At 45.9% G+C, this 23059-nt stretch overlaps 1 protein-coding gene across 15 annotated transcripts in view; it reads left to right on the forward strand.

Annotated features, from left to right (window-relative positions):
• TNS3 (tensin 3) overlaps positions 1-23059 on the forward strand; it is a 315320-nt gene that overhangs the window by 272775 nt on the left and 19486 nt on the right. For all 15 annotated transcript variants that reach the window (XM_032244265.1, XM_032244267.1, XM_032244273.1 and 12 more), the window contains 4 exons: positions 12644-12815; positions 14030-14664; positions 15347-15433; positions 20006-20137. In XM_032244265.1, the coding sequence (XP_032100156.1) occupies positions 12644-12815; positions 14030-14664; positions 15347-15433; positions 20006-20137 (1026 nt within the window). The remainder of the gene's footprint in view (positions 1-12643; positions 12816-14029; positions 14665-15346; positions 15434-20005; positions 20138-23059) is intronic.

Consider the following 23059-nt stretch of genomic DNA (forward strand, 5'->3'; position numbering starts at 1 on the left):
TGGTCTCTAGGCAGCCTCAGTAGCCCCACCTCAATATCATCTTTCCTTAAATTCTAGAAGGAAGGAAGTTGTTTGTTTCCTTGAGAACTCAAACCGAAGCACATTTTTTACGACTCTCATCCCTTGTAGGTTGCTAAGGGACCGAGTGAGTCCCTGGAGGAACTGGCCTCAGTGCATCCCAAGTATAAAAACTGCTTTGGAAACACTATGAAGAAAAACCCTGTTTTCACTGTTTCAACATTAGAATTCTCTACACAACACCAACTAAATTGGGAAATGTGTTTCCTTTCCAGTTGATCAAAACCTTGAATATAAATGGGACATCTTCAAAGAATAAGAGAAAATAGGGCTTCAGTTGTAATGAACTATTGCATCTGCATTTTCTACTTCCTTTTGTGTTATTGCTTAAAAGGAAGTCTGTGGCATGGTCATTTTTGAAAGGGATAATTCCACTTGGGATGAGAATGTCATAGAAGGGTCACTGGGCTTTTGGTCGACAGGATTCCCACTTCAGCTCTGGCTGGAGCAATCCAGGCTCCACTGGGAGAATAAGAATCATGCTTGCTTTAAGAAGACAAACAATTTATCCTTATGAGAGCATTTCTCGTATTTGCCGAAATCAGTAGACCTTAAGTTGTAGAACAAATTTCATATTATTTGTATTATTTTGACATCAGGATTTTAAAAAGAAAAGGTTCAACACTAAGAAATTATGTATTTATCCATTTGTCGGTTTTTCATCATTTTTGTCTGTTTATAGAGCATCTGTAGGATTTGGATTCTCATCAGAAACCAAGAAAATCCTTTTTCAGTAGTTGGGGTTGTCACTAATTAATTCTCATTATAACTGGCTGCCTGCCATCTTCTCTTTACTTTCAAGGAGGTTGGTTAAATGGCTTGATTGTTCATAGACAAATAACAGAAGAATTATAAGATAAGGACTCTTTTTTTTTTTTTTAAGACGGAGTCTTGCTCTGTTGCCCAGGCTGGAGTGCAATGGCACGATCTCGGCTCACAGCAACCTCTGCCTCCCAGGTTCAAGTGATTTCCAGCTAATGTTTGTATTTTTAGTAGAGACAGTGTTTCACCATATTGGCCAGGCTGGTCTCAAATTCCTGACCTCAGGTGATCCACCTGCCTCAGCCTCCCAAAGGGAAGATAAGGACTATTAAAAAAAAAAAAAAAAAAAAAAAGTAATCACAACTGTGGAAACTCTGATACAAAGTCTTCCCTTTCTAAATTAGAATTTAAAAATGCCTAGGTAAATAAACCCTAGAAATCATCTAATCTGATCCCAGTTGAAGTGAGTCTGTCAATGAAAATCCTGAAGGCCCCAGCAGTTGATAATGTGCCTGGCGCCCCGCATGGTCTATGGCCGAGAGCTCAGGCTAGAATTTGGAGATCTGAGCTTTCTCGCCGCAGCAGTCCCGGTTCCCTGCCTAGAAATGTAAGGGAAGAAGGATACGACAGAGTCGATGTTCCATTTTTTTTTTTTTTAGAACTCTCTCAAATAATGGAAAAGGATACTTCCTATGTAACTGCATAATAATTCTGGGATGTGACCAGTAGGGAGGAAAGAATGGAGTCAGATAGATAGCTAGATAGATAGATAGATCGATAGTTCACTCATTTCTGAAAGTTTATTGTGAATATGCCTGTGTATTTATGGGCCAAAGATTGAGACTGCATTTTTAGGTAGTTAACAAAACTTAAGTTTCTTCATCTGAATAGGAGACTATAATACTGACCTCAGCTAAATTCATTTTATTTTTTTATTAAAGGTAATATAAAACATTCAAAGGCGGTTTGTAGTTATTAACTAATTGATGTATGAGTGAATAATTTATGTGCCTTATCAGGAACACGGGAAATCAGGAACACAGGAAGATGTTGATTTTGTTTGCAATGTCACATGTCCTGATTTTTTGCTTAGTAAGTTATGGTTCCTGCATCTGTGACAAGAGTCACATCCGAAGGATGAACTTTGATGTTTGGGTCCCTCACGAGTTTTTAATGTGTCTGGCAGCTTCTTCTACATTTAGGTTGCAGATCTCCGGCCAGGCTCTAAGTCTTTGGAAGAGCAAGCCAGTGGTCCTGCCTAAGCCCTGTGGGTTTCTTTTCTTCCTGTTAACTTATATGTCGTGTAAATAGTGGCGATTGGAGAATGAGTGATATCCAGCTTCCCACAGAAGCCTGGATGAGAGCGTAAAAATAGATCATTTGGAAAAGGGCCCGTGACCCTCTCACCCTTGTTCTGGGTAAAGGAAATGAAGGAAGTGGAAGCTGAGAGGAGAAGAGCATAGACATTCCTGAGGTCCCAGAAGGACTGGCACGCGCCTCCTGAGTTCTAGCCGGGTCCCTGGGGGCTGCCTCGGAGCAGCGGCCTCCCCTCACCCCCACAGGGCACCAGGAACACCAGCTGCTTAGGCAGAGTACCAGAAAGTGAGATGAGTGTTGCTTTCACACACTAACAGTATTATGTCTCCAGCTCTGGTCTCAGCAGCAAAGGGAAAATGTGAGAATGTTGTGGGAATGAAGGGCAGAAGGAGTCTGAGCCAGTGGGATGCCTAGAACTAAAAGGAGCATCTATTCAGGGCCCCAGACCGGCTCTGGCTGGCAGGACTGTGCGGGGTGCACACGGTCTAAACAGCATCTCTGTGTGGCCTCTGGAGCCTCCCGCATTGTGGAAACACATCTTCCTAGGGGGGAGGGGTGCATGGCCTCAGGAAGGCAGCTTTTGCCTTAGAAGAAGTTGGCCTTCCCCGGAAGATCCTCCACGTAGTTGCTTTGAGAGACCATCACGTTCACTGTGGTGTCCTTACCTCTGAAGCAGAGACAGGCTGCCAGGGGCACAGGGCTGTGGAAGGCCCCCCTGCCACATTCCTGCTCCGGAGGCAGCAGCGGGGTCAGTGCCTCCACAGATGACCCTGTGCAAGACGGTGCAAATGCCGTCTGCTCCCCACCCCGTCATCCCCACCTCGGGCCACTTCCTGGGCCCCTTCTAGGTGCAGAGCTGAGGATACGGGCGCCTGACCCAGCCACAACAAGAAGCTCAGCCTACGTCCCGTCCTCATTTTTAACGCTGCTAAAAATGTTCATGGTCGTTTAATTGTGAACATCAAATGTGCAAGTTAAGCAACAACAACAATGCTGCGTGTTCTTATGGTGAGCACATTTCTAGAAATGAAGTGAACTCGTGCAGAAGGGTTTGCAGTAGGTGGATCATCCTCACTTCACTGCTGCCTTTGACTAAGGTTTTTGGTGCATTTCCCCCAGCCCTGCAGGCTGCTGTTCTGTGCTCCCTGGATGCCCAGCAGGGACAGTGCAGAGGAGCACTTAGAAAGGGACCCAGACTCCCACACTCTCACTCGTTCAGCATGGGCACATCCCCAGGAGCCGTGCAGACCTGAGGGGAGTGGAGATGGTAGGTGCTGAGCACGGCATCTGTAGGATGTAGGTTTTGTGTAAAGTGCAGCTGTGGTCAGCATCCTCCTTGCTGTGTGCGTTCCCAGTCACTAGAACTGGTAGTGACTCCACTGACCTGAAAATGTGACCCTCACCCAACTTACCAGGGAATGCCAAGACCCATTTAATAAGTGGATTAATTGCTATGGCATTGAGCTGTGTGGCACTCCGTAAGCCGACTTGCACTGGCAGGAACCAACGACCTGCAGGAGAAATGGACTAGGAAGCCCAAGTCTCCCTGTGTGCAGGTCCTTGGGATAAACATGGAATCTGATGCTTTGAGCAGCCCCTTCTCCAAATAAAGGGTTAAGTCCTATCACCCAGTCACGAACTGGTCTGACAGAGGGAACTACACAGCCAGGGTGCCCCAGAGTTGGTGCTAATTGAATGATAAACAAAGCCACTTTCATGGGAAGTGCTGGGCTTGCTGTTTTCTGGGACAAGCACTGTGATAACAGGAACAAAGTGGGATTTTATTTTCCTTCAGCCTCTTCTCATTTGGTGAAATTCCCAGGCGCCATGGGAGTGCACTGAGGGCTTCTGAGTCATGGTGTGGGGTCTTCTAAAGCTTTGACACACGGGGACTCTGTAAACCAGGGATGTGAAGCACCAGAGATTGCCCCCGTGGCTGTGTGGAGACCACTAAGAGCACTGTCAGTCATAGAAACGGGTGCTGCGTGCTGTGCTGGGTGCATGCTCCTCTCTCTCTGTCTTCTTTTTTTTGGAGACAGAGTCACGCTCTGTTGCCCAGGCTGGAGTGCAATGGCATGATCTCGGTTCACTGCAACCTCTGCCTGCCAGGTTCAAGCAGTTCTCCTGCCTCAGTCTCCCTGGTATCTGGGATGACAGGTGTGTGGCACCATGCCCGGCTAATTTTTTGTATTTTTAGTAGAGACGGGCTTTCACCATGCTGGCCAGGCTGGTCTCAAACTCCCAACCTTGTGATCTACCTGCCTCAGCCTCCCAAAGTGCTGGGATTACAGGCGTGAGCCATTGTACCCAACCCATGCTTCTCTCTTGCATGACCCTTTGAAAGCTCAAACGACCAACCATAAGTTGGACATATTAGACTTGATTAATAAACATATTTTTTATTCCAAAGTTCTGTGCTCCGTTTTGGCATGGGACCCTAGGAACTGAACAACCGTCCACCTACTCCTCTGAACCAGATCCCTAAGCAGTATTTCCATGTGGTCTGAACTTCTCCACCTAACCTCTAAGCTTTTGCTAGCTCATTCATTATTTCATAATGTGAATGACCTGGAGCTCCTACAGGTACCAGCCCCATGCTGAGGACACAACTGTGAATGGCAGGGGTAGACCCTGCCCCATGAGCCAGAGAACCCATGAGGTGGTTTTGTCAGAATCCCACCCATCCTTTCAGGCTTCCATCAAATGCCACTTCCTCCAAGAAGCCTTCAGGCTCCTTCCAGATGAAGCAAGTCTCCCTGTGGGTCCTCCTGCAGCTCAAAAGCTGCGCCTCACATGCTCCTCCATGCAGTAGTAATTTGCACATGTTCTCATCTGGCTGACAAAAGCAGGACGCACAGGCACTCCCTGTGTCACTTTTTTTCTCTCTCTTCTGTTCTCCCGCTGGTCTAGGCCATGTTAATGGAAATCTGGTGCTTAACGCTTTTATTTACTTTATTTATTTTTTTATTTTTTGAGATGGAGTTTTGCTCTTTGGCCCAAGAATGGAGTACAGTAGTATGATCTCTGCTCACTGCAACCTCTGCCTCCCAGGTTCGAGCAATTCTCCTGCCTTAGCCTCCCAAGTAGCTGGGATTACAGGCACGCACCACCACACCTGGCTAATTTTTGTATTTTTAGAAGATATGAGGTTTCACCATGTTGGCCTTCTAATCCTCAGGTGACCCACCCACCTCGGCCTCCCAAAGTGCCAGGATTATAGGCATGAGCCACAGCACCCAGCCCCAGCAAAGACGGTTTAAATGGAAAATAAATACAGACAAACATAAATGTAGATAAGTCACCTTAGTACTGGGAATAAAAGTGACGGCGCAAAGGGATGGTTTTAAGGCCCATGCATCTTTGTTTTTCTATCCCAGCTTCAGGAGAAAGAAATAATTAATTCACTAAACACTTATTTTAGAACATTTCCTGTGGGCCATACTGGGAGGAGGGCCAGTCAGTCACAAAACTGCATCTGCTCTAGGGATTTCCAGGTGAGTCATAGCAGGAGACATGCATGTGCATTCATGACATAGACTGAGCATTTGCCAGGCCTCGCCTTGAGACAGTCATGGGGTATTTACAGTTGGGTGCAGCAGACACACCATTCCCAAGGGTCTTAACAGTGTGTTCATACAAACAGAACATTAGCGCCGGGCGTTTCTATCATGAAAACGTTATTCAGTGTTGAAAACATTAGTGCAGAAATTGGTGTCCCATCCTTTCCCCCAGAATGGACGAGGCGCTGTGTTTCAGATTTTGTATTTGATTTTCAGAAGTTTTACTATTAAGTGCTTGTGTGTGTTTTCTTTTTATACATCCTGCTTAGATTTTTTTGTTTATTTTGTTTTTTAACTCATGGCTTGATTTCTTGAGTCTTTGGGGAATTTCTCAGTATGTATATTTTCCAGTATTGCCTCTGCCTCATTCGATTTCTCCACCACTTCTTGGACTCCAATTATACTTATGTTAGAATTTTTAAGATTCATATCTCATGTCTTACCGTCTTTTGTGTATTTTTCATTCTTGTTCCTCTTTGTGCTTTAGATTGCATATTTTCTTTCCTATTTTTTCTCGCAGTTCACTCACAATTTCTTCTGCTGTGTTTATTCTGCTGATAAAATCATGAACTGACTGCTTAATTTCATTTTTTTAAGTTCTAGAGTTTCCATTTGATTATTCTTAATGGACTTCAGTTCTTTGGTGAAGTTCTTGTTGCTTCTGTTTTCTTAAACATTCGTTTAGTTATTTTAATATCTGTGGCTTTTAACATCAATTTTTGAACTAGCTGTGGGTGTTTTTTCTGTGTGTGGGATGGTGGGGGGTCCTGGTTTTCATTTATCATGTTTCTTGGCATTGATGATCAATTTTCAAAAATTAAATATTTGATATTGTATTTTAAAAATATAGACAAAGTCAGGCTCTGGGCAGGAGAGGCATGTTCTCTTTAGAAAGAATATAATTTTCTGACAGGTGCCTAGTCAGATCCTGTCATGGTCCTCTTGTTTCTAGTTACTGCCCTTCAAGGGTCTCACCTTGAAACCTGTGGTGTTTGCAAAGGTACATGTCCTAGGTACATCTTGAACTGCTGTTTTTGGTAACTTAGCATCCACTAAGAGACTGCCACAATCCCTGCTAATCTTTTTAGCTTCATAGCAGCTAGCTTTGTCTTGGTTACTGGGCATTGCGCTGTGTACCTCTGCCACTTAGGACTCAGAAATGCCTTGAGGGGAAACATGCTCAGATCATTTGACTCTCTCTCTCAGACTCATTTCTCTGAGACCTTGGGACTTCCAGAACCGGTTACCTTTGTAGCTCTGAACTCCAATTTTTATCTCCCCAGAACTGTGTGATTACCATAGCCTTCCTTGACTACTGCTTTGTATGTGGCCTGTATGCCACATGCTTCCAAATGGGTCCATGGCTGAGAAGGAGAAATGGCTATGGATCTCCTGCTCCCTTCCCTAGAAGTTTTGGCCCAGTAAGCCCTGGCTGCCTTGGGAGACCTGAATGCCTTCAAACTATTGGTGTTGTATTTTGTGTAGCTTTCATAATTGTCCTCAGTGGAAGTTTAACTCCTGCACCGTAGCTGAAAATGAACGTACACTCTCTTTCTAGTACTGACTTCGAGCTGACGCAGCTGATGTGGAAATCTTAGATAATGGTTTACAGATTATAATGTCTCCAGGATTGTTGATAAGCGTGCTTTTCCACCTTTCTTGAGGACCTGCTGTGAACAGTCTAACATTCTGGCTTCTTTTGCCTCACTGGATAAACATCTGTTTAACCTCATTCTATTTAGCCATAACATCTGTGTAAATTTTTCATCCTCCCTTTCAGTCTAATGAACCCTGTGTGGTGTGGGTAGCAGTGTTAGTCCTATTAATAAGTGAGGCGGTAAACTGAGAAAGATAAAACAAATTACTATATTAATACAATCTACGCGGTGACCCTAGATTCAAACATGAGCCTCTGCCTCCAAATTTTGAGGTATTTTTATTATTCCACAATTATGTTTTAGACATACTCTCATAGCATATTTTTTTTTTTTGCTCTTTTTCATTTCAAATACTATAAGTCTTGGGGATATTAATTTATAGAGTTAAGTTCAATAATTTATAATTATTGTATAATGGATAAGTTAACTTTAATTTCAGTGAATTGTTCATCTTTAAATATGAAAGATTAGAGGTGTATGTTTCAGGTCAGGATGGAATAATAGAGACTAGGTTGATCATCCTGCCTGAACAAACAAAAAATGGACAAACTTTATGAAATAATGGCTTCCAAGACAATGGGCATCGGGCAGTAAAAGACAGTGAACCCTGAAAAGTAAGAAACAAACATGGTGACTCTGCAGTTGTCCCAGTTTACCACCTTGAGAAAGTTTCCAGGTGTAAGGCAGGGAGAGGAAACTCAGGTAGAATCTGGGAGACTGAGTTGGGCAGCTGGAGTTGAAACTCTGGGGAGACCACAATGTTGTGCAGGATGGAAAGAAGGCTGAACAGAGAACTGTGGAGGCCTGCAGAGGATCTGCTGTATGTATTCACCTCAGCACTGATCAGGGAATTCATAGGAGGATGATAGAGATATTCAAGGCCAGGGAAAGAACCAAAGGAGAATATTGGAAGGAGAGGCTAACCCAGTGCTAACCCTGGGCTGGGAATAGTGCCTGTTCTTATAAGCAAGAGAGGAAAGTATCAAGACTCACTGGGCATTGGGTAATATACAGAAGGGTTTTGCCTCAGTAGTGGGAGATAATTAGCATTAAATGGAGCATGACTCAGGCCTTCCTAACAAATGTGAAGAGCAAGACCCAAAAAGATAAAATTGTTTTTAAGCAACTTAACTGCATCCTAGAATAAATTTCAAGAATATTTATAAGAATACACTGTTTACAATAGCAAAGACCTGGAACCAACCCAAATGCCCATCGACGATAGACTGGATAGGGAAAATGTGGCACATATACACCATGGAATATTATGCAGCCATCAAAAACGATGAGTTTGGGTCCTTTGTAGGGACATGGATGAACCTGGAAACCATCATTCTCAGCAAACTGACAGAAGAGCAGAAGATCAAACACCGCATGTTCTCACTCATAGGCGGGTGTTAAACAATGAGAACACATGGACACAGGGAGGGGAGCACTACACACTGGGGTCAGTTGGGGGGAAATAGGGGAGGGACGGTGGGGGGTGGGAAGCTGGGGAGAGATAGCAAGGGGAGAAATGCCAGATGTAGGTGATGGGGAGGAAGGCAGCAAATCACACTGCCCCGTGTGTTCCTATGCAACAATTTTGCATGTTCTTCACATGTACCCCAAAACCTAAAATGCAATAAAATAAATAAATGGGAAAAAATAAAAAAAATAAAGAATACAAAAATACCCAGCACTCAACAACATAAAATTACAATGTCTGGTGTTCCATACAAAATTACCAGGCAATCAAAGAAGCCTGAAAATAGGCAATATAATTAAGAGAGAAACCAAATCAATCAAAACTAATGGGGACAAAATGCTGATGTTAAGATTATGGACATTAAGACAAGGACATTAAGACGTTTATTTTAACTACGTTTACACCAGATTTCACTGGAGAGAGAAACTCCAATGTCTGAGATGAAAAATAACCTAGATGGATTTAATATTTGGCTGATTTTGGATAAAATTACAAAAGCAATTCAATGAGGAATAGATAGTCTCAACAAATGGTAGTGGTGCAATTGAATATCCATATTTAAAAAGCTAAACTTTGTTGATATGTATGCCTCACACCATGTGTAAAAAAATCAACTGAAAATTGATCATAGGCGTATGCATATAGATTCTTCCAGAACTATAAAAATTTTTAGGAGAAAACAGAAAAAAATATTTTATGACTGGATTAGGCAAATACTATTTTAGATATAATACCAAACACACTATTCCTAAAAGAAAAAAACTGAAAAACTGGGTTTAAATTATAAGATTTTGTTCTTCAAATGATTTGAGACGGAGTTTCACTCTTGTTACCCAGGCTGGAGTGCAATGGCGCTGTCTCGGCTCACCGCAACCTCTGCCTCCTAGGTTCAGGCAATTCTCCCGCCTCAGCCTCCTGAGTAGCTGGGATTATAGGCACGCGCCACCATGCCCAGCTAATTTTTATATTTTTATTAGAGACAGTGTTTCACCATGTTGACCAGGATGTCCTCGATCTCTTGACCTCGTGATCCACCCGCCTCGGCCTCCCAAAGCGCTGGGATTACAGGCGTGAACCGCCGTGCCCGGCCTCTTCAAAAGATTCTTAAGTGAATCTTATTTAGCAGCTCAGGCAACAGACTCAGGAAATGTTTGCAAATCATATATCTGATAATGGACTTGCATCTAAAATATATAAAGAACTGCTAAAACTGAGTAGTAAGAAAGCAGACATCCTAGTGAAAACATGGAAAAGGATTTGAACAAACATTTTACCAGAGGACACATAAAATGCCTATTAAGAAGTATATAAAAAGATACTCAACATCATTAGTAATTAATAAAATGCTAATGAAAACCACAGTGTTATACCACTAGACCTGCACTAGGATGGCTAAAATAAAAAATGCCAGCCATACCAAGCAGGCGCAGGAATGATGGTGGGGATGTGAAATATTGCCAGTACTCTGGGAAGCAGTTTTCCATTTTCTTAAAAAGTTACATAGACACCTATCTTGTGGTCCAGACATTCCATTCCTAGGTATTCACCCAAAAGAGGTGAAAGTATATGTCAGTACAAAAAAAGTGTCCAGGAATGTTCATTACATCTTTATATACGTAGCAACCCCATAATGGCAGCAACCCAAGTGTCCATCAACAAATGAACGGACTGAGAAAAAGTGCTATGTCCATTCAGTGGAGAAGTACTCACCATGGAAGAGCAATGAACTGTGTATATGTTCTACAGTGTGGCAGAATCGTAAAATAATTTGTTAAGTAAAAGTAGTTAGAGGAAAAAAGAGTTTATATGAATGATTTTAGTCATGCAGAATTTTTGGAAATGCAAGCTAAAGCAAAGTGACAGAAACCATATGAGCAGGAGAAGGGGCTGGAGGGAACTCTTGGAGTGACGATTTAAATATTAATTATCTTGGTTGTGATGATGGTTTCATGGACGTTTACATATGACAGACTGACCAAATTGTTTACTTTAAGGATATTCAGTTTTTTGTATGTTAGTTATACCTCGATATATAAAGGTGTGGTTTTAAGGTTTCATGGAAAATTAAGCATTTAAAGTTCACGTTTTCTCTACCAAGATCTATTAGATAGCTAGGAATGTTGTTAATTTAGGCATAACTCCAGACATTTTATGTACTGATTAATATATTTTAAAAATCTATAATGTTTCATTAGGAAAAGAATTACCGCTAAATAAAAATAGTAATTTTTAATTCATATTGAAATAACATTTGTGATCGAAAAAGTGTTTCCCTTCACATATGTTGGGATGCAATATAATTTTTAGAATTTTCGTTCTTATCGCTTAATGGCTCAGAAATATTTAATTAAAAGAAAAAAATAGAATTTTCGTTCTGTCTTGGTGGAGATAGAGCTTATTTACCTTATTGGAGTGAAGTGCATTCTTTTTAATAATTTCATTTGTGAATTGATAGTGCAAATTCTGTAGAGATCAATTAAAAAAGAAACAGGATACTACACCCTGTATGTGGGGTAATTTAGTGGAGTGGTCAGGGTTTTCCTTCCTCACTGGTCTGAATAATGCACAGACCAGTGTTCATTGACATCTGGATTAATATAAACCCTTATATATTTCATTCCTCAGAGATCACATATGCCACTGATAGTTTCTTTCAGAATATTCTCAGTAAACATCATTTTTATAAAGTGTGGTTCTGGCATTAAGTTGTGTTCGTTTTCATTTGAAGGATAAAAAAGGTAGCCTTTTTTCAGTGTAATTAAAATAACACAAATTTCAAGCATGTGAGGTGATAGACCTGTGAGTTGTCTATTTGGAAATTTCTAAATTTCAGCACCCTCTCCAGGAAATGAATTAAATGAACTTTTTAAAATGTTATTATTCTCTTATCAATCTTTGCTTGTTTTGAAACAGAAAACAAAATGACCAGCATGCCTAATAATATTATTTTGTTGACCATGGTAGATGTGTCCATTCCTTGAAGCCTGGTTTAAAAAAAGAAAAACAAAAGGCAAGATGTTTTAAATATCCAGAAACAATGCAGCTACTGGGCAAGAAGCAAAACAGAAATTCCATCAGAGGAATGTGCCTGCGCCCAGGCATGGGACACAGGCAGGTTTGCGTCCTGGCGCAGCCTGTGAGGGCGTCCCCTGCACCCTGCCCTGTGGCCTTTGTTGCAGCAGGGTTGACCTGGAAAGCTCCAGCATGGGTTTGTGCCCTGGTAGTGCTCGATGTCAATAGCCCAGTTACCAGCTCGGGAGGGTGGGGACCAAAGGAAAGTGAGGACACCCAGGCCGCCCGGCCACTGCAGGGCCTGCACTTACCGTCCTTCTGGGGAGAAGCCGCCTGCTGGTTTGCAGAAGAAAGACCATGCCGATTCTAAAGTAAGGAGCAGCCTAGATCATGGGGTAGAGAGTACATTATAGGACATCAGCCTTTATGGCGATGGGGCTGGGAGGACAAGCCCAGAGGGCCCAAGGCCCATCTCCCCACGTGGCCACAGGGATGCCGGGGCCGACCAGCTCGTGGTAATGGGCTGGACCTTGTGTGGGGACTGAATTAAGTGGCTTCGTTTCTGGGAACAGTGATGCCTGAGAATAAACCTGTGCTTGGGGGGGGAGTAGGGCTGGCCGCCTCCTCCAGCCTATTTTGGGTAGCGATGTCATGTTCAGTATGGCCATGGATGACAGAAAGCCTCAAAAATTAACACTGTTTCTTGTGTAACATGCAAAAGCGGCAGAGATGGTGATTTCTCCAGTCCTACAACTGAGGTCTGTCTGCTTTCTGTGTTCTCGCTGCAGAACCACGAGGCTGCCCTGAGACGCTCAGTCACGCCGTGGGGATGTCAGAGAGCCCCGTCGGACCCAAATCCACCATGCTGCGGGCCGACGCGCCCTCGACGCCCTCCTTTCAGCAGGCTTTTGCTGCTTCCTGCAGCATTTCCAGCAATGGCCCTGGCCAGAGGAGAGAGAGGTAAGAAGATGGGTCTTTAAACTTGGCACAAACTCCCCCTAAAGACCCAGAATGCTGAGCTGCGGGTGGAAAGAGGGGTGTGGGACCAGCCAGGGATCGCCTGAAGATGGGGCGGGGCAGGGGACGGGGCTGTGTGCATGACCCTGCTACCCCCCAGGGACAGGCGTATGTAGTGAAAATGTGGGAAAAGATAGGGACAAGACAGGAAACAGAGGAAAGTCAGTCTTCCAGGGATTCTGGTTAACAGAAGGACCTGGGGGTGGGAGGGGGTGGGTATTAACAGACAAAAATGGCCTATTTCTGCTTCACAGAGATACTGTCCCTGAGGAAATCCATATGTGAGACCATTCCTCTTGCCCAGAGTAGGAATAAGTTTTTTTATGCGTTGCTGTGTGGACACGTAGCTCCCTATTTAACTTCTTAAATTCTGCCTCCATTCTCCTTAAAATAAAGAAGGAGCCCTCCTCTGAGGACTTGGCATTACACATGGACTCTGTACCCATGAGTGTTCCAGTGCTGGTGGAATATGTGTGTGTCATGTGATGTGGTTTTAGCCGTCTTTCCGTGTTCGTAGGGGTGTGGTAATCTCCAGGACTCTTTGTGGTATCTGTTAATCAGCTGGTTGCATGGATGGAGGGCTGATGGTGCGTCTGACAGACGAAGGAAATGGGCAGAGGGATCATGCTGCAGTGAGGAGGGGACCCGCAGTGAACCCATGGCCCTGCTGTGGGGGTGAATGTGGGTGGCATCCCTGCCTAGTGCTGAGGGACCAGACTGGAGTGCATTTCTACTCCCGAGGGCACATGCGTATGCGGCCACAGGTGCTGGGTGAGGGCTGAGAAAAGGCTTCCCAGTGGGTACAGAGCTGAGCTGCGTCTTAAAGGATGAAAGGGCCCTGACCCCGTGAAGGTGCAGGAGGGAAGACGCAGGGGCCGAGGGAGCAGCATCTGTGTAGCTGGAGGCATTCGTGGGGCGGCTCCCTGGGGGCCCTTATTATAGGCTGGAGCATCCTGGCATGAAGCAGGGCTTGACAGGCAGGCAGTGAGCTCAGAGAGCGCCTTAGTGCATATAGTCTGGAAAATACCTCCTGTGCTGCCTGGGGGGGCCCGGGCACCCACTTCCCCATCCCTGTCCCCTTGTGGCGGGTGCTTGCTGGTCTTCAGGCATCTCTTTGTGCCTTACATGCCGTCTTGGTTGGCTTGTCTTCTGAACAGCTCCTCTTCTGCTGAACGCCAGTGGGTGGAGAGCAGCCCCAAGCCCGCAGTGTCCTTGCTGGGGAGCTGCCGGCCCACCGGAAGTCCCCTCAATGCTGAGTTCTCCGGTGTCAGCAAGGACTCCCCAGTGCTGCCCTGCTTCCAGCCGGCAGAGCTCCAGGCCTCCTTCCACAGCCATGAGCTGTCCCTAGCAGAGCCACCGGCCTCCCTGGCTCCCCCCAGCAGCCAGGCCTTCCTGGGCTTCAGCACTGCCCAGGTGGGAAGTGGCCTTCCCCCCGAGGAGGACCTGGGGGCCTTGCTGGCCAATTCTCACGGAGCATCACCAGCCCCCGGCATCCCGCTGACAGCAACAGGGGCTGCTGACAATGGCTTCCTGTCCCACAACTTTCTCACGGTGGCACCTGGACACAGCGGCCGCTACAGTCCAGGCCTGCAGGGCCAGAGTGCGACCCTGCCTGGGCAGCCGCCCCTCCCTGAGAAGAAGCGGGCCTCGGAGGGGGATCGTTCTTTGGGCTCAGTCTCCCCCTCCTCCAGTGGCTTCTCCAGCCCCCACAGTGGGAGCACCATCAGTATCCCCTTCCCAAATGTCCTTCCGGACTTTTCCAAGACTTCAGAAGCGGCCTCGCCTCTGCCAGGTAGGTGTGTTTCCAGCAGGTGGAAGGGCCCCTCTGTCCGTTCACTCAGGAAAGGAAGGGTTGAGACCTGCAGCTGAGCTGGGGTGCAGGCATATCTCTAGTGCTGTGCTGGGCACCTGGAGAGAAAATCCGGAGCCTTTGGGGTATTTTCCATTTTCCTCTCCCAAAGCCAAGCACTGGCCCAGGCCCCTCATTCACTCTTCTTGGCTTCTGTGTTTGGCCACCCTGGATTCCTTCCATCTGTAGAAAGTGCAGACATTTGCAGTGGTTCTATTTTCCATTTCACTTGGGAACATGGCTTTCTGTAAATAACAAATTCCTTTTCAAATTAAATGAATTCATCCGAAAGGTAATTATGAAATATTTCAAGTGTATAAGAAGCAACGTGGTCTATGGGTAAACAACACCAGGCCTGCTCCCTGTCCTCCCTACCTTCCATGTATTCTTAAAAAGTATTGCAAAGGTCTAGATCCAAGTATCCTGTTGTTTTGTTTTGTGTTGTAAGACAGTCACTGCCTCCTCCAGCTCAGCCATTGCAAAGGCAGGATTCCCTTTCCTTAGAGCATCCTCTGCTTGCCTGCCCCTGGCATGGGATTTGGACTTCTGGGATCACAGCAGATGAGAGGCTGCAAGAAGAGAAGTGCCCCTCACAGAGTCACTGTTCTTAAATTTTGCTTTACAGATATTCCAGGTGATAAACTTGTGATTGTGAAATTTGTTCAAGACACTTCCAAGTTCTGGTACAAGGCGGATATTTCAAGAGAACAAGGTATGTGGGGAGGATGTGGGCCTCCTTGGGCATCTTTCCTGCTGCCCGAGTAGCTGCCTTGAGTGAGGATGGGCACTGCAGTGGCAACATCAGACAACCGCGGCCTTGGTATGGATTGAGTTAGAGCAGGGCCCACATATTATTACATGCCTCCTGGAGAATTGCTACAACCTTTAAGTTTTTATAGGGGAAAACTCGCTACTAATGAGGGAGTTGGTGAGGAATGGGCCCGAGCCATGAGCATTCCAGCGTGTAGGGTATAATTCTGGTTGCTTGTACCAGCCAGTGGCTTGCCAGTGATGCCAGCCCACAACTGCTGACTGTGACGAGGAGACACGCTCTCCTGCATCTCCATGAAGCCACAGAGGACGGGCTGAGGAAGCAGGAGAGACGCCCTGCTCTGAGAAGTCAGGGACACTGTGTGTTGGTGAACACCTATATAAGCACTTAGCAATGAGAACTGGTTGTGGGCTTAACCGCTTGCCTCGCACACAAACCAGGCCGAGCATCTCTCTGCTTGGTAGAGTGTCAGGCAGTCTTTCACAGTTTGAAATTATTAATATTTTTGAGCCATGAAGTGTGGCATCAGTTTTTACCAGAGCATGAATAGAAGAGATACGGAAGAGGAGGGCTGGCAAGCTCTTCTGGGCAGCCCTGCCCGGAGGCAGCCCCTGGGCCATGAGCAGAATTCACGAGATGCTTCTCTGGCTGCCGGACGGCCTTCCTCCCTTCCTTCCTTCTGTCTCAGCTGAGCATACCTTCCTCTGGATCCCTCATTTTGGCAGTGCAAAGAGCTTGTTGCTCCTGGGATGTACCCCGGGAGAGATAGTGTGTGCCTGGCAAGGGGGGGTGGGGCTGTGCCTCCAGTGCCTGGAAGATGGCGTCAGGATTCCCAGGAGCTAAAATGATTCCTAGCGGCTGCCTGGTGGAGGCTGGAGTAAGAGAGGGAACGGGGTGGTTTAAAGCAGTCAGAAATGACAAGCTGCCCACAGTCAGCGGGAGACCTGCTTGGCTACTCTGTGCCCCTTTATCTCTGCTTCAGAAGAAAATCAAGCTCTCTTCTTATGAAGATGCCTCGGGAATGCCTAGAGATGAATAGTTGAGTGGCAGAAAAATAGCACTGTCCAGCTCTCCACTGAAATTCTGCTATTCAGTTATGTAGATGATAGAAATGGTAAGAATGTGCATCTCTTACGATCTCAAAGAAGCGATTGTCATTTTAAGTGGAAGAGAGAGAAAAAAAGCCCTTGGCCTGGAAAGACCTTCATCTGCCTGAATTGGCCTTTGTGAAATGCTGCTCACCATGGCCGAGGGCTCATCTGCGGCCGGATGCTGTGTGCCTACTGCCACCACCCAGGCCCTGCTTGTCTCAAGAATCCCAATGACTGTGGCCAGACTGAGAGGTGCTTATCCAGCACCATGTCCTAGAAGATTCTGCACAGACCCTTCCACTCTGTTGGCGCCGTCTTTTAGAACAGGGCGATGTGTGGGGCGAGACGCCCCCTTCTCTCCTTGTGTGATGTCATTGAAGCAGAGGGCATCTGAAACAGACAGATTTGGGTTGGAGCGCACTGGTGGCTTCTTCAGCAGGGTAGCGAGGTTCGAGCCTATGGTGGGGGGCTGCATGGTGCTGTGTGGGAGTCATCTGCCCTTGCTGGCACTGGTAGATGCAGGATAAGTGGATGTGGATGTGCAGTACATGTAGGGCTGCTGTTGGCAGGTGCCTGGTCTTCAGCATATGTTGTAAAAGGTTTGCTGGGAGGACCCCAGCTCAGGATGGCTAACATGTACATCGGGTGTTGGTTTTTCCAGCTGAGCTCTAAAACCATAACCTCCTCCATTTTCTACATATTTTATATAGAAGAGACCTGTGCAGTCTGACACGGAAGGCTGCCCATGGGTGTCATTTATTTGGGTTTTAACTGTCAGATGGGCCTTTTACTAGAAAAGCTACAGTGACATTTCAGGTGGATGCAGGAAAAAAAACCAAAAACACCCAGATACCCTCTTTGGGAGTGCAATTTGTGACATATTTAATTCCTTGAGATTTCCTAAAGCTAACCTAAAAATACCTCAGGAGGAAAAGAGGACCTTAAAGTAAAATGGAAATTAACTACTACTGTCCCAGCTGTACTTGTGGGCTGTTGCTTCTCCGGATGCTGTGAAATTACTCGTTGAAGGGCGAGACAGTGTGAGATGGTGAGAAGACTCACCTACCTCCCCTCCCCTCACGCCCATCTCCAGGCGAGGAACGTGGTGCCGGTGCCAGGGTGAAGTGCGTGGCTGCCGTGTGCAGTGTGTGGCTGCTCGATTTTACAACTTCAGCACACCAGCTCCCCAGCCCACTTCTGTTTGGAAAAACAATGGCTTTAAAATTCTCCCCTTGCTCCCATTGCCTGTGCGGGAGAGTGCAGCCCCCTCGCCCCCAGCCAACCTCTGCACTTCCCTTGGGGCTTGGGGAGAAGTGGGCGGAGCAAAGCCCATGTTCCCTCCCCTGCCACCCACATTTGCCCAAAGTCTCAGTCCCAGGAGGCTTTGTTTACCACAGGGAAGTAAAACCGTGACCAAAAAAAACCAAACTCTGAGGTATATCACAGTTGAAAAACAATGTAAGTGATCTTTTGTCTTACTTAGGAAAAAAAAAAAAAGAGAAAAGTAGGCCAGGCCCAGTGACTCACGCCTGTAATCCCAGCACTTAGGGAGGCTGAGATGGGAGGATCACTTGAGCTCAGGAGTTCAAGGCCAGCCTGGGCAACATAGTGAGACCCAGTCTCAACCAAAAATAAAAAATAAAATAACTGGGTGTGATGGTGCATGTGTGTAATCCTAGCTGCTTTAGAAGCTGAGGTGGCAGGATCGCTTGAGCCCAGGAGGTTGAGGCTGCAGTGAACGATGATTGCACCCCTGCACTTCAGTATGAGTGACAGAGCGAGAGACTCTGTCTCAAGAAAAGTAAAAATTAAACATTGAAAAAAAGTAATACATGTTCAGCCCCCAAGTTTGTAGAATATGCTGTAAGAAAACATGCATCAGGATTCAGGGTTTATTCCCAGGGCCTATGCCCTGGAAATAATAGAAGGGGCCCCTTCCTAGCCTGTGGGTCCCTTGCGTGGATGGCTGCAGGCCTGGCTGGTGCTCCCAGCAGTCTCGGGCATGCACAGTGAGCCTGCCTGTGTTTTCCTGCCCATCCTTCCCCTGTCTGCAGTTCAGAAGCTCCTGCTTCATCCCCAGGGGCATATTGAGCTCCTCCCCATGTGACCTCATCCTGTACACAGGACCGCAGTGCAGGGCATTGAAAATTGTGTAAAAGAAATCATTCGTTTCATCCTGAGGCCAGATGCCCTGGCTGTGGGTCCGGCCTGGCCTCAAGGCACATGAGGGGCCTCTGTGGAAGTGCGCCGTGGAGGTATTGACTGAGGCATGCCAGGGGCATCCCACCACTTACTGGTTTATGTTCTGTGCCCTGATCGCTCCCAGACAGAGCCTTTGGCAATCCAGAAAGGCAGCATTTCCATGGCTGTAATTATGTTTATACTCTAAATCCCCAGTTTTCTCCGTTTTTTAAAATAAAGAATAAATGTCTAGAAAAGAAATTCTGAGACATAGTCATCAGGAAACATTCTAGCCTGTCTTGGCAGCATCAAGTTGAAGTTACTGTCGCCCTAACCCACTTCATCCTCTTCCTGTGTCATGAGATGGGACTTAGAAATGCCAGATTGTGATCAAGAAGGGGAGAGGATTTTTGAAGCAATGATTTTGATTAGCTGAATGCTTACCAGTCTCACCAAGGAAGCTGGGTGACCCACTGTGCAGGGCCCTGGGTTGGCAGGCACATGGGGAAGGTGTCCTCAGCCCCATCCAGGCTGGGCTCATTTGGCCATGTCAGCCACAGAGCCATGGGATAGAGGGCCACCTCTATTTTGTTATTTCCTTGTTGAATCTCGGAATTTGTATTAAATTTTCAATAACATTTTGGGCATGCCCTTTCATCAGAAAGTGTAATTGGAAACTTCTTTCCTTTTATGCTGTTAAGAGTCCATGTTATAAAATCTTTAAGACAAATGCCATAGGTGGCAACGTCCAGGTAGTGGCAGGGTGTGCTGTGACAGCCTCCCTCCCACTGCCTGCTTCCCCCATTTGTGTATATTTGGACCTGGTTCTGTTTCTTACTCAGCATGAGCCTCCGTCTCCTGGAATGTCAGATGGGGACCATCATTTGGATGTCACAGGTGTTGAGGGATTAACAGAAATCCTGTGCTTTTCCATGGGCAGCCCCCAGGACAGTACTTGGCATCTCAGACTAGCTAAAGAGAGGGATGTTCCTGTTTCTTCTGCCTCCTCACAGGCAGGCCCACCCATGAAACATACATGACACCACAGAGACCTCCCTCAGGGTCCCTCAACTGCACCGACACGTTGTTCTTCCAGCCAAGCAACGGGGTACCGGCCAGGTCCCCACTGACTCAATTTTCGAAAAGAGTAAGGGGAAGAGGACCTATCCCAAGGTTATGAGTGGGCACAGACCTTTGTCTACCTGGCAGACGTTCATGTCTTTCTCCTCCCTTTCTCCAGCCATTGCCATGTTGAAGGACAAGGAACCGGGCTCATTCATCGTTAGAGACAGCCATTCCTTCCGAGGAGCCTATGGCCTGGCCATGAAGGTGGCCACGCCCCCACCTTCAGTCCTCCAGCTGAACAAGAAAGGTGAGGTTACCACTCCCTATGGATCTGTTCAACCCATCCACAGAGAAGCCCCGTTCGTTTATTGTTAGGCTAATAAAATAGATGACTTTAACAATATTCACATTTTATTCTTAGTATTTATTTTTTCAGGTATATATTACAAAGCATTCGCCTTATTGAAGAAAGAACATTAATTTGTAAATTTTATTTTTTTTGTTTTGAATAGGTAATTCATGTCGTTCAAAAATTAGAACCATAGGAGAAGGTATCCACTGAGCCCGTTTTGCTTCCATTTCGGCTCCGCCTCCCTCATGACCCTGTCACCTCCCGTGGGCAGCCATCTGGAGTAGATTCGTGTGTGGCTTTTCACTGATTACCTGTACAAACGCAGGCAAACACACCTTTTTATATGAAAACTAGCAGACTACACGCATTGTTCTTGTATTATACTCAATAGGGTATTTTTAGATGGATTAAAAGTGATACTAGAGTAAGCCTAGCGTCATGAGAGATCTCCAATGCAGGTAGAAGACTATGCCTGCCTGAATCCTTTTTGCACTAAAACTCATGGCAAAAAACTGTAATGAGTTTTGCACCAACCTGTAATAGAATGATTTCTGGTTTTTTGGGTATAATACCCCGTAATGGGTTTGCTGGGTCAAACGGTATTTCTGCCTCTAGGTCTTTGAGGAATCGCCACACCATCTTCCACAATGGTTGAACTATTTTACACTCTTGCCAACAGTGAAAAAGTGTTCCTTTTTCTCCACAACCTTGCCAGCATCCACAGATACTCAGTTTATTCTTTTTTTTCCTTTTTTCTCCCCTTTCCCCTTTTGCCCCATGATAGTCCTCTTTGTGTGCTGCCATGCCACAAACTCTAAGGAAAGGGAAGCTATTCTTTCACCGTCTCTGTCTCCCCAAGTGGAAATTGTGGACTGAGGGGACATTGCAGGTCCTTGGTTCCTTGTAAGGGCAACTGGAAGTGGGGAAATCAGAAGCAGCTCAGATTTTAAACTCCCTGTGTTTACAGAAAAGTGAGACACCCACGTGGTTCACTCATGCTCTTTGCCTAGTACCTGAGAGGATTTATCCAAATCCCTGGATAAAACCTCTACTTCACGCTTCCTGGAGAAAATGGCCTTGGAGTTACACCCTGTGGAATGTATGATTTGGCTGCCAGACAGTCCAGCCTCAGGCAGGGCTATAGCATTTCCAGAAACATCTATGGGTTCATTTTGGCACAGGTAACGGTGTGAGAATGGAAGGAGGGGTGAGGCTGAGAAGGATCTGGGGCTCAGTCAAAGCTCAGCCCTGAAACCTGTGGACACTGAGTGTCTTGAAGTGAAGTGGAGAGAAGGTGTGTAGGGGAGAAAGAACAGATAATTCTTGAAAAGTAGGATCTTCCAGCAGCCAGAATTCCAGCATAAAAAGCCCAGCAACATGCTGCTTCTGAGTGGAAATAAGGGCTTTTGTAGCTGGAGAGCTGAATTCGACCTGATTGTTGAGGACTGTTCAAGCCTTATTTGGAAGCAAACTGAATAATGACGGCAGGAAAAAGGGTCTCGGGACCAAGAGCATCTGGCGAGTCTGCAGAGATGAGATTATTGCGAGAGCAGGAGTGGTGGATGGCAGCTCTAGGGTTTTGCTTGGCTCCTTGGTTTCTGTGTAAAGTTTTAGGGCAAGGACAAATAACATTGCTGCATGCATTATCTTTTTAGAATCTAGGTGATAGTGTATAACTGATTCTACCTCTGTGCATGCATCCTGCCTCTCAGACAGACTTTGGACTCAAATCTTAAGATGAAGGAAACAAAATGGGGATATTAGAATAGCAGACTTCAGGAAACCCAGCATTGTTGGTGGCCTCTGGGTGAAATCTTATCTGGCTGCTGTGTCTTCACGCTGCCCTGGATTTGACATTCAGATTTCAGAATCCAAGGACAGATCCGAGCAAATAGTTTACCAGCTCATAAAGAGCCACAGCCATTTACTGTACCACCTCCGGTAACCTGGATATGGGACAGCTAAGGACTTTCCGAATGCTATTCTCCAGAAAGCCCTGGACAGAAGGACTTCCCACTGAGCCGTTTCTCACAGGTGGCATCCAGACCCACGCATGGTGTCCTTTTCAGTTTGAAAGCCAGGCATCATTTTCCTCCCACAACTGAATGGCAGCACTGTATGTTCTTATCCCAGCTTAATTCAGCACGGCCCTTTATAGAATCTGATCATTTCCTTTTCTGCAAGCTTTACTGGCCTTGTGAAATGCTGACACAGTGATATTTGTCACGTTTATTTATGGGTTTTTTTTGTTTTGTTTTTTTTTTTTTTTGTATTTTTAATAGAAACAGGGTTTCACCATGTTGGTCAGGCTGGTCTTGAACTCCTGACCTCAAGTGATCTGCCTGCCTCGGCCTCCCAAAGTGCTGGGATTTCAGGCATGACCCATCACGTCCAGCCTTTGTCATATTTATAAACACCCTTTGGAAGCCTACTGTGGGCAAGGCACTGGGGACCACGCCCAACTCCAGTGGGTCCTGCTGCCAGGAGGTTTCCAACATCCGAAATATTAGAAGTTCAGGCAGACAGGCTCCCATGGAGGGTGATGAAGAAGGCCCCAGAACACAGAAATACAGCACACTGTAAAGGCCTGTTGGACTCATTAGCAGAGGGCAGTGACTTCCTGTTCTTTTGGTTATGCTGTTTGTACTTTTCCACTCTCAGACAGTTTTGCCATTCAGTGGCTTTTCACGATGTGTTTTCTCTTTGGACTCATGGGCTGGCCTGAAGCAGATGTACTGTTTACTATTAATAGCAATGTAGTAGAGTGCTACTCCTGTGCAGCTGAGTACTTGCTTTCTGGAAGGTTTTGCAGACCCAAGCTCCTTGTTAAATTCCACCTGGAAGACTGACCTTTTTCTAGCTCTTTTCGGCAATTCA

The sequence above is a fragment of the Sapajus apella genome, unplaced genomic scaffold (genome assembly GCF_009761245.1).
Source record: "Sapajus apella isolate SASKATOON/1434 unplaced genomic scaffold, GSC_monkey_1.0 scaffold54, whole genome shotgun sequence".
Taxonomy (NCBI): Eukaryota; Metazoa; Chordata; class Mammalia; order Primates; family Cebidae; genus Sapajus; species Sapajus apella.